This window comes from Muscardinus avellanarius (genome assembly GCF_963383645.1).
Source record: "Muscardinus avellanarius genome assembly, chromosome: 1".
NCBI classification, from domain to species: Eukaryota; Metazoa; Chordata; class Mammalia; order Rodentia; family Gliridae; genus Muscardinus; species Muscardinus avellanarius.
In genome coordinates this window covers 33,141,643-33,153,938 of record NC_137786.1, presented here as the reverse complement: position 1 = coordinate 33,153,938, position 12,296 = coordinate 33,141,643, and the positions used below count along the sequence as shown (strand labels likewise).

The following is a 12,296-nucleotide window of genomic DNA, read 5'->3' as shown; positions in this document are numbered from 1 at the left end:
ACATCGGCCTACTGAGTATCTGGACTGGACACTAAAGCCTTAAAGTACTCTAATATATTAACAGAACTCAATATCTTTCTTCTAAAATCTGCTCTATTTTCTATAGATATATTTTTAGTTTCATAAATAATTCACCCAGTCTCCAAAGTTAAATATCTCAAGTTTCAACCAGGCACAGTGGCACATGCTTGTAATCCCCACGCTTCAGAGGTGGAGACAGGAGGATCGTGCAGGTTCAAAGCCGGCTTCATTGGCTTAAGAGACCCTGTTAAAAAAAAAAAAATATATATATATATATATATATATATATATATATATATATATATGGGAGTGTAGCCCAGAGGTAGAAGGGTTCCATCCCCAGTACCACACACAAAAAAAAATCTCAAGTCTCATATACAAATGCTCACCAAATCTTATAAATTTAACCTCTGAATATCAACAAGAAATAATTGCCCCCAAATCTATGTCTGAATGTGTCATTCTTTAAAAACTAGCCATAAGATAGCTTTGCTAGATATAGAAATCTTGGTTGGATGTTATTTTCTTTCTGGTTATCCTGATTTTTAGAATTTGGGTTGATAGATCTGGAGTAATCCTTATTTGTTTACCTCCAAGTATGACCTGGCCTGTTATTCTTGATGTCTTTAAGATTCTCTCCTTGACCTCTATGTTAGTTGTTTGTATTATAATGTGTTATGGGAGGTTCTCTTTTGATCTTGTCTAATTGTGGTCCTGAAGGTCTCCTACATGAATGTCCATCTCATTTTCCTGGAATGAAAAATTCTGTAACAGTATTTCTCTGGAGAGGTTTTTTAATGCCCTTGGTTTATACCTACGGAATTTCATCATTCCCAATTACCCTTAGGTTTAGTCTTTAGATGGTTTCTCATATTTCCTGAATGTTCTAGTCATGGTCTTTTATTATCTTTTTTATATTTTAAACTGAGTGTTCAAGTTTAAATACACCGTCTTCTGCTGGGCATGGTAGCGCATGCTTGTAATCCCTGCAGTTGGGAGGCAGAGACAGGAGGATCGCGCAGGTTCGAAGCCAGTCGCGCTGGCTTAAGAGACCCTGTTTCCAAATAAAAAGTATACAAATAGGTCTGGGAGTGTAGCTCAGAGGTAGAAGGGCTTCCAGGAACTCCAGTACCCCCCCCACACACACACACAAAGACATTGTCTTCTAAGACTAAGACTCTATTTTCCATGTGGTTAAGTCTGTTGGTGATACTTCCAAAAGAAGCAGAAACTAAAAGAAATCATGATTACTAATTTGGCACAAGAGAAAACACTTAAAAATATATATACAAAGAAGAAATAAAAAGTAAACTTTAGCTGGGCGTGGTGGTGCATGCTTGTAATCCCCACGCTTGGGAGGCAGAGACAGGAGGATTGCGCAGGTTTGAAGCCAGCCGCGCTGGCTTAAGAGACCCTATTTCCACATTAAAAAAAAAAAAGTATAAAATAGGTCTGGGAGTGTAGCCCATGGGAGTGTAGCCCAGAGGTAGAAGGGCTTCCAGAAACCCCAGTACCAACAACAAAAAATAAAGAAATAAGAAATAATAAGCTTCAGAACCAGAGATGAGACAAATTCCATTAAAAGAACAATTAAATAAAGAACTAACACTGAATAAAATAGAAAACATAACTCAAAATGATAAGAAATAAAAATCACCACTCTATAATATTAATGCTTAAATTTAATAATTAATATTAAAAATAAATGGTTTCAACTCTAAAGTTAAAAGACATAAACAAGCAAAGTAGATTAAAAATCAAATTCAATGACAGGCTATTTGTAAGAAACTTACCTTATAGGCAAAGATAATTCACATACTACAGGTAAAAGAATGGAAAAAGATATTCCCTGGAAATGGAGACTGAAAGCAAGCAGGGATAGCTACTCTCATATCACATAAGGCAAATTTCAAACCAATATTTATGTAAAGAGATGGAGAGTCACTTTTTACTGATAAAGGGAACAACCTAACAAAAAGATATAATGTTAATAAATACTAATGCCCCATACACTGGCACACCCGCTTATATAAAACAAATACTACTTGACATTAGGACTCAGACAGACCCCAATACAATAATACTGGAAGACTTCAAAACACACACACACACACACACACACACACACACACACTCACACTCCATTCTCAAGTTATGATGGAAAAAGACAAAAACAAATAAATATATAACACATAAGGTAGTAAGTACTATGAAAAAAAAAAGACCTATCCAGAAAAGCAACTTAGAGAACCAAAATGTATCTATCGTATTATGAGACACAATTTCTCCAGCAACTGCATGTTCTTCCTATAAAACAGAAATCCAGATGTCTTTGAGAGTACAATCATACTTCTACATTTCTTAATATATTTACATCCCAATGTAAATTGTAATCTAATAATACAAGACGAAAATAATGGTGAAAATGTACAGTTACTGAGAAGCAGAGCAGAATACAGCTTACTCCTGAAACAACCAATTATAATAATTGCACTTTTTGAGATTAAAGTTGATAGACTCAATTATTTTTCTTTGATTCTAGTGTTTTACTTGGCTCCTGGATGCACCCCAATAAAGTATTACAAGTCTGGCACATTTCAAATTATGTCATGAGATTAGAATCTATAAAACGTGAGTACTCATCTAGAATTCATCTCATTGTTATTTTACTTCTTCATACTTGAACTATACCATGGTTTCAAACTTGGAGCCTACAAATTAAGACTCCAGAGTAATACTAGAACATTAGAGACAGGAGCTTTTTACTGGTGATTTAAAAACAGTTGTTCAACTGTATGAATCACTTAAGTGTATAATATGTCTCAACTATTTACAAAGAGCTGAAACAACTGGAGAAACCTACACAAGAGCAGTATTTAAGATATAGGATATTACTAAGGACTTGAAAATGAGCCAAAGAAAATTTACACAGGCACTAATTGGCCCATTTCATACTCAGAAAATTACAATGACTTTCCTTGCTATCTAAATAATAATATATGCTTTAAAAGAATTCAGATTTTCCTTTGGGAACCTTCACTATTATTTCATTACATGTGGCTCCAGTCTCAGAACATGAGTGAATGAGCAAGTGAATGCTCATGTTTTAGTGCTCATACCAATGTACAGAGAAAAAAAAAGATGCTGAAGTTAAATCTGAAGTATTTTAACTTCCAAACAGTTAGATGGCAACGAAGCTAATAGAAGCTGAGTCTTACCTTAATGACGACAACTCTGAGAAGCAGAATGCTGGCAAAGGGCTTAGGAAACACTGCTAAACTTCCTTACTCCCTGAGGGCATAACCTTTCACATTTTTTCAAAATCTCTGGCTCTTCCCTGACATGTACACCGTGGGATGCTCTCTTCTCTGTCTTACAAGACGACCAGCTTCTTCCCTCCTCAATTTGGTTGGCACAGAAGGGGAAACAACTCAGGCCTAGCCGAAATTCTGATTAAAGTCTAAGCCTAGATGAAATACTGGGTCAGGGAAAGGGATATGTATAGGGTAGGTAGCCAGTCTGCAGCGTACTGATAAGTTCTATGCTGGAGGGGGAAAAAAAAAAAAAAAAAAAACAGCTACTGCTACACTGTAAGGGCCAGTGTTGATGATCTAGTAAAAAGGAAAAAAGGAAATACGTACTGCATCTGTGATGTCTATCTCATACACCCTTTGGAATGTTCTTCGCTCAAAGAAAACAAGTTTGCCGCTGCCACATCCCCTTTGAACAGAAGTGCCTGTGACTATGAGTTTATCATCTGGACTGAAGCAGCAATCCGTCCTACAGAAGAAAAGAGTGCATCAGTATAAACTCACAACAACGATACAACAGTAATGAGTGAATTAAATAAAATATCAGCATCACTGTAAAAGGTCCTAATTCCTCCAAAGGGTTTACAAGTCAGGCACTCTTACTAACTTGTTTAAAATTCACCATAATCCTATAAGGTAGACATCATCCCCATTGTACTGGTGAGGGACTGAGAGAAGGAGGTTAAGTAAACTCTGCCCTTGACCACACAGGAAGTAGGGCTGTTGGTATTCAAACATAGGCAGTCCAGCTCCAGAATCTGCTCTTAACTTCTACACTGTGATATGATTTAATGTAAAGGGAATTTGGGGAAAACTCAATGCAGACGCTGAGGGAATCTACAGAGAGGTCTCAGTAGAGATTGTTTCAATGAATTTTGGAACTATTTTTGCTACCACCACCACTACCATCACCTCCAAATAATTTCAGTGAACCGGCTGGTCCCTGTCCCTACTCAGTGGCTCTGATTCAACAGCGTTTGTTATCAGCGGCCTGGCCATCTTATTGTGAGTTATTGAAAAATGAATAGACTTAACAATAAGTGTAAATCGGGCGCGGTGGCGCACGCTTGTAATCCCAGCATTCGGGAGGCTGACAGCGGAGGATCGCGGTTTGCGGACAGCCTCAGCTACTTAGTGAGGCCCTCTGCAACTCAGTGAGACCTGGTTTCAAAATAAAGAATAAAAAATAGGGCAGGGGGTGTAGCTCGGAGGTCAAATGCCCCTGGGTTCCAACCCCAGACCCGCAAAAAAAAGAAAAAAAGTATATAACAACAGCTCAAGAACTTCTCATCTGCTATAAATTCACATTTGTTTCTCAGTTTTGCTTTATTTATTTCCCCCCTTCTTTCATGATTATTTATGTATTCTCATATTTTCCCTAGTAACAAAAAGTGATTTTAGTTTTTATGCTAAACTTTATGCAATGATTCAAATATTTATTTAAATATTTATTCAGATAAACAAAATATATAAGGGTCTCAGTTTAATGGCTGAAGCCCTGGGCGGTGGCCGTGTCAAGCAGCTCGACCGTCACACAGCTTCTTCACTTGATATTCTTCCATTTCCTTCAGACACGTCTGTTGGTCATTAACACAGTTGTGAACTTTCATTTTTACAAAAGTGGAAACATTTGCCTAGGCATCAACCAAGGATTTAGAAGTTAAATCCTGCTTAGGTGCCTCAGAAAAATACTTAAAAGCTTCAGTTTCCAACTTAGTCGAATGGAGAAAACCATGCCAGAGAAAGGTAGTCCAAATAACTCAAGAAAACATATACACATGTGCACACGCACACACACACACACACACACACACACGCACACACGCACACACATACTCGTAATTATACACATACATCATTTAACTTCAAAGTTTTTACAGTCTGAAAAATATGCAAAATATAAAGAAAAAATAAAACACATCTTCCAAAAAGCAGAATTAGATCATTCTCTCAAGCCCTTTTCCTAAAAGATCTAAAAAGTATGAGATAAATTAAAAGAAATCTCTTTTCCATTTTCCTATGCTAACCAAGTATTTACATTACTTACATTGGAAACATGGTGGGAAGACCCGAGGCTGAAAAGAGTGGTTTGTTAAATTGTCGGATGTCCCACAATTTTAATGTATCATCACCTGGTAGAGAGATGAGAAAGAAGGGGGAAAAGACAAAAAAGTGAAATTTGCAAAAAGAACTCATTTCAGATTTAGAGTTCGCTGAACTTAGTATAAAAGTGTACAGGAGGGAGGATGAGAAAAACCTAAGGAAGGAAGAATGGAGGGAAGGAGGGAGACGGGGCATCCAGATACACAGAAGCATATTTTAACTGTTCAGGGAGCTTAAAAACAGTGACAGTTGCAAGAACAGTAGAAAGTTGTATGATAGTGAGTCAGCCTTCCAGATACTACTTTCCAGATAGTGGCATCTGTAGGCTAGAAGGAGCCCTGGAGAATCTACTCTGCAGCGTGATTTCACAGCAGATGGCATTCCCCTGTGAATGTTTGAGCACAATGGGAGATCTTGGGAAAATCTCAGTTTCTGGACTGAAAAAAATTCAGTTCACAACAGCTTCTCATTCCCAGTAGTATCCAAGCAGAACTATCCATTAGCATTAGTGAGAGTGAGCCACGCTATTCCCTGCCCTCCGGTGTGATTCTACTTGTGGCCATCATTCTTCACTTTGCTGGGGAGTGCTGCTTTCCCACACCATTGAAAGAGTAGTGAATAATTATTTTTTTTAAAAAATCACTCTTTATAGTTCTATAGGGTTGCTAACAAATTTGTGACCAGAACAAAAGCCAGACTCTTATAATGTCTTTGCTGCTTTTTCTCTGCAATGCCCACAGCTGAGACCTGCCTCAGCCCCTCAGGTCTAATAAGGAATCAGGATCAGGTGAAAGTGAGGTGAGTGGAGAGTTTAATAAAAATCCCCCCCCCACTGATCCCTCCTTGCTGTGCCGTTTCTTCTCCCCCTCCTCACTTCCAGTCATTACCCTACTTGTGGAAGCACAAATTCTCTCAGGGACCCTGTCTATGGGAGGCACAGGATATACAGAGCAACTAGCACAATTCTAGCTCATAGGAGGTACTCAGTATATAGTCACTAAGTGAGAGAATGAATAAATATAACATTGCTAAATTTATCCATCTAAAATGTAGCTTCTTCTTTGGTGTACAGAATAAAGACTAATTTTTATGTGATATTTAAGGCACTCTGTAACAGAGCTGTACCCTGTAATATTTCTTCCTGCAAATCGTCAGAAATACAGTAGAGCTCATGAATCTGCCCTCACTGCTACCCGCGTCTCCTTTTATCAAAACCCACATGAGAAAGGTGTAGCAAAAAAAAAAAAGAAAGAAGAAAAAAAGGAAAGAAAGAAAGAACTTCATCCAACTGTATGAGTGTGGATAATTAACTTCTAATACAACCATATAGAATTATCTTTAAAAAAAAACATCTAGGCATATAACTTTTTTTAAAACTAAGTTGAGTTAGTATTTTAACTGGAAAAACAAATCATTGGTCAACCAAATGCAGAATTGTGAAATGGTATAAGAATGAAAGAATAAAGGTGATCATCTATAAAATAATTAAGGCAGAGGCAAAGGTCACCCACAAAGACATCAATTTTGGGGGAAATTTGAAGTTGAAATAAAAACTTGAACAAAAGATAACATATTTTCCAATTTATTCTGCATAACTTTTAAAATACAAACTATGTTGCCATGTTGGAAATACCTTTTAGCAAAAAAATCAGACTGGCACAGGTACATTAACAAAAGGATGGTCAGCTTTACTAAGTTCTAGAATCTTAGTGTGATATTTGTTAAATATGCTCACTTTATATAGAAAAGCACATTTTAAAAAAAAAAGAGTTTTTAACCTACCTCCACGAGAAGCAAGGACATTACCATCGTAGGAAAAAGCCACACAAGAAGTGTCTGTGCCTGGGTCATGAGCCTGTTTATAGTGGAACTTAGGATGAACCTGTTTGTGAACACAAGCAAAATGTTAACCTCTCACTTAAACTCAGATGAGAACATTTTTGTGATAAAACCATTTCACTTTATAAAATAAAAAATTACATATACCCGTAGGTAAAATACTAATTTTACCTGATTATAGTTTTCTTTCCTTCTTAAAAAAATTATGAAATGCTTTTCAAAACATGCATGTGTTTTAATACAGAAGAGATAAACTAAGTCCTAGCAGGAGACATTTTCCAGACTGCTTTAGCAGGCCCTGAGCAATGCAAGATTACAACTGCATTTATTTCTTCATGTTATGCTTATGAAGTTATTGGAACTTTATCTTACATTTATTTGAAAGAGCAGCCTGGGTTCAACCCCCAGCAACTGCAAAAATGAATAAAACAAAACAAAAATACTTATCGTATACCTAGTATATGGCAGACACTGTCCACATGGTTGCAAGTCTTAAACTATTTTTGATGTGCTTACTGAATGATAACGATGATAATGGTATCAGCAGCTAACTCTTGCACAATGCATATTATGTCCTAGGCACTATATCTTGGATAAGTACTTCATCCACGGCCACACAGCTGGTAGGTGGTAAACCTGGAAGTTTGAACCTACTCCTAAACATTACACTGCACCCATTTTCTTTCTGATCTACCTTGATCTTTTTCCTTCTAATGTCACTTCTGCAATCAGTAAAGGCAAAGTACAAAGGCCAATGATCCCAACAAGTAAGGCCTACATGAACAAAGATATCTGGTCCATTAAAAACCTCATCTCCCACATTACTGTCATTAGAGTTCCCTCTATGATAGATAATGGTGTGTGTGTGTGTGTGTGTGTGTGTGTGTGTGTGTGTGTGTGTGTGTATACCTCTGTGTATGTGCCTGTGCAGGTTAATCTGTGTAGCTGCACAACAGTTCTGGGCCATTACCAATTTTCCTAGGGCAATTCCAAGGTGCAGGATGAGGTGATGCTAGCAATGGCAGTATGTGAGTCTCTCCCGGGAGCCAAAGGTATAATTAAGAATGCAAGTGACCCCTCGCCACTGGTCTTGCAACATTCTTTGTCTAAAGTACTAAACAGTTGAGAGTTTTGTTTCTTGTATTGCTGTATCATTATTTTTAATTCTCAGTGAATTATTTTGCTAGGGCTGCCTTAAAGTACCACTATCTGGGCTGTTTAAACAATAGACATTTATTATCACACAGTTCCGGAGGCTAGAAGTCCAAGACGAAGCTGACTGCAGGGCTGCTTCCTTCTGGGGCCACTTTCATCTTTACATGGGATCCTCCCTGTGCACTGTCTATCTCCAAGTCTTCCCTTCTTAAAAAGGACACTAACCATATTAAATTAGGGGTCCACCCTCCTCGGTATAACATTTTTATATACTGGGAATTGAACCCAGGGGTGTTCTACTTCTGAGCTATACTCCTACCCCTATTTTATTTTGGAACAGGGTCTTACTAACTTGCTGAGACTGGCCTTGAACCTGTGATCCTCCTGTCTCAGGCTCCCAAGTATTGGGATTAAAGATTTCTGTTCCCATGCCTGACTAACCTAATCTTAACTAATTACATCTGCAATGACCCTATTCCCAAATAAAATCACATTCTAAGAAAGAGATCAGGGTGAAACTTCTACAAGTCAAGGAACAGTAAAGATTGTCAGAGAATCACCATAGGGTGGGCCAGAGGCATAGAAGAGATTATCATAGCCCTCCTGGTAAAAAACAAAACAGAACAAAAAAATATGACATCTGCTACAAAGTCTTAAACATAGTATTTTCTAGACTTCTCAATAATCCAAACATTTTATGGTATCCATAAAATCCAGTGGCTGCCTAGGCCCCAGGATAGGTCTCTGGCACTAGCATTTGCCTATTAACACAGGTTTCAGATAACCCTCAAAGTGAGAAAAATAGAAACCATAGAATAAACTATTTATTTATTTATTTATTTATTTATTTATTTATTTATTTAGTGGTACTGGGTATGGAACCTTTCTACCTCTGGGCTATACTCCCAAACCTATTTTATATTTTATTTGGAAACAGCGTCTCTTAAGCCAGTGAGGCTGGCTTTGAACCTGTGCAATCCTCCTGTCTCCACCTCCTAAGCGCAGGTATTACAAGTGTATGCCACCATGCCTGGCAGAATAAATTATTTTAAATGAAATAATTTAAATGAATTATTAGGCTAAATAAACATAGATAATTTTTTAATAGAGAGGATACTGATCCTAGTATTAGGCTGACCTGTTCCAAAATTTTTGCTTCCTATCTTTAAGTTTGAACCTGGCCAAGCTGCTTAATTTCTGAGTTTATTAATCTTTTAGAGTAACATGCCTTACATCTTTCCATTCCTGCCCTTCTCCCCAACACACAAATGTACGCGCACACACGTTACATTTAACCTCTGCTTTGTGTCAACACATAAACTTATAAGTGTACAGTGAACCTTAGGTGCTAAAAGCAACTATGCTGCCAAAACACAAACTCAAGGCCAGGATGAGCAAGCTCTAGGCAACCTCACAAACTGGTTGTCCCCTCAGCTCTATTCCTGGGACCCCTCAATGGATAGAAACTTTCTCTTTCATTGGGAATCTATTTTTCAAGCTTAGTTGATAGATTAACATTTCCAATAAATTCTGTACTTTCAATCAAGTATTGAGTTGTCCTAAGTAGAATTTGAGGTACAGATTCTCACACTTGGTATTGGTCCAATTACTAGAGATGACTTGAGTGAAGGGAAGGTCCTTGTGAACCCAATGTCTTAGGCATTAAAAAGCCATGGAAAGGAACATTGTCTACAAAGAAAACAGTGCTTGTTGGTAACTCTTATGTCTTACAGATGCTCTGTTGAGGGATAATGAGAAACTAAAAGCCACTAACAGGTAAGAACTATGTGTGTAACCAGAAGACAGGAAGAGTTGGCATAGTAGAGCAACAAACAGGGATCTGGGAGATTATAGAGCTCTAGATACACTAAAATGCTCGGCCAAGGCAGGTCTGTTATACTAAGGTCATGGCTCTAATAGGGAAAATCTTGGACCTAGAAACACAGAGGATATATGGATGGATGTCTCAAAGGACTGTGAATCTGTAGACATGTTACCCCCTCATCCTAAACCCCAAGAGCCTCACAATTTAAAGGTGTGGCCCACTTTTTTTTTTATTATGGTGGTGGTACTGGGGACTGAACCCAGGGGCATTCTACTTCTAAGGTACACTCTCATCCTTTATTATCTTTCTATTTTAAAAAAGGTCTCACAAGGTTGCCAATATTCTCACTAAGTTGCTAAGACTGTCTCAGCCTCCCATGTACTGGTATACAGGTGTGCACCACAATGCCTGGCTAGAGGTACTCACTCTTGCCTACTAAGAGCTAGAGCTTTCTCTATTCTGGAAGATGCTGTAAAGGCCCCTCCCCGACAAGGCAACAGGTATCTCCTCTTAGGGCCTGCCCTACTCTTCTCCTGGCAGACAGATAATAACTAGGTTTAAACCCCAGCATTACTCAGCTAGGGAAGTGCTGGGTCTGATAAGGGAGAAAAGAGACACAACAATTAGCTAGCAGCTACTGACAGGAGTCATGAAATAAACCTTCAATTTGGATCTGGGGATGCTTGCTTAAAAGGGGGACAGGATGCAAGACTTAGATAAGACATAGGCAAAATTCACTGACTTGGGGACCCATTTTCACATTAAGAATTTAATGAAGCACCGGGCGTGGTAACGCACACTTGTAATCCCCGTGCTTGGGAGGCAGAGACAGGAGGATCGCGCAGGTTCGAAGCCAGCCGCTGTGGCTTAGGAGACCCTGTTTCCAAATAAAAAAATATAAAATAGGTCTGGGAGTGTAGCCCAAAGGTAGAAGGGTTTCCAGGAACCCCAGTACCACCAAAAAAAAAAAAAAAAAAAGAATTTAATGAAGCCGGGCATGGTGGTGCACACTTGTAATCCCAGCATTCAGGAGACTAAGACCGGAGGATCGCGATTCATGGACAGTCTCAGCTACTTAGTGAGGCCTTCTGCAACTCAGTGAGACCCGGTTTCAAAATAAAGAATAAAAAATAATAGCCGGGCATGGTGGCGCATGCTTGTAATCCCCGCGCTTGGGAGGCAGAGACAGGAGGATTGTGCAGGTTCAAAGCTGACCTCGCTGGCTTAAGAGACCCTGTTTCCAAATAAAAATATAAAAAAATAGGTGTCTGGGAGTGTAGCCCGGAGGTAGAAGGGTTTCCAGAAACCCCAGTACCACCAAAAAAAAAAAAGAGAGAGAGAGAGAGAGAAGAAGAATAAAAAATAGGGCAGGGGGTGTAGCTTGGAGGTCAAATGCCCCTGGGTTCCATCCCCAGACCCACACACAAAAAAAAGAATTTAACAACCCAGGAAGGAGCCCAGGGGATGCAGCAAACTTTGCTGCTAGGACACCAACAGAGGCCTGGAAAGTGATGGCCAACATTGAAAAAGGCAAAAATTCCCCAGCTGTAGCCGATTAAGAAAAGAGTAAGAAGGCTGGAAGAAGTGGGCATGCTGGAATGGGTATATTTTGTGAAGCCAGAAAACACAGAATATTATTTTTCAAGGGAGGGCCCAGAGGAAATACCATTCACCAAAGCCATCAGGAATGCATAGGTGAGAGGGAGCCAGCATCGACAAGAAGTTTAGCAACAGCTCTTCTCTGCAGCCTAGGGCTAGTCACAGAGCTGGGTCGGTAGCATCTTGGGGCCAACTTGCACTGTTTATTAATAGTAAGAGGCTGTATTTACTGGCAAAATCAGAGCAGAATCCAACAGGGCTTGTTGCACAGGAAGCTACAAAGATGGAAGACAGAACACTGTATCCCTGGAGGCAGGATAACGGGCAGCCAATGTGGATACTGCTTAATATCTGTAGTCAAAAAGAAGAACGAATGGAAAACCGGCTGAGGGGGCCACCCAAATAAAAAGTCATGAGCTCTTGCTCTGTTCCCATATCTGAGC

At 38.9% G+C, this 12,296-nt stretch overlaps 1 protein-coding gene across 3 annotated transcripts in view; it reads right to left on the bottom strand.

Moving 5' to 3' along the window:
* WDR70 (WD repeat domain 70) overlaps positions 1–12,296 on the bottom strand; it is a gene marked incomplete at its 5' end in the record, with an annotated part of 251,957 nt that overhangs the window by 41,919 nt on the left and 197,742 nt on the right. For all 3 annotated transcript variants that reach the window (XM_080696811.1, XM_080696812.1, XM_080696813.1), the window contains 3 exons: positions 3,663–3,801; positions 5,380–5,464; positions 7,218–7,317. In XM_080696811.1, the coding sequence (XP_080552937.1) occupies positions 3,663–3,801; positions 5,380–5,464; positions 7,218–7,317 (324 nt within the window). The remainder of the gene's footprint in view (positions 1–3,662; positions 3,802–5,379; positions 5,465–7,217; positions 7,318–12,296) is intronic.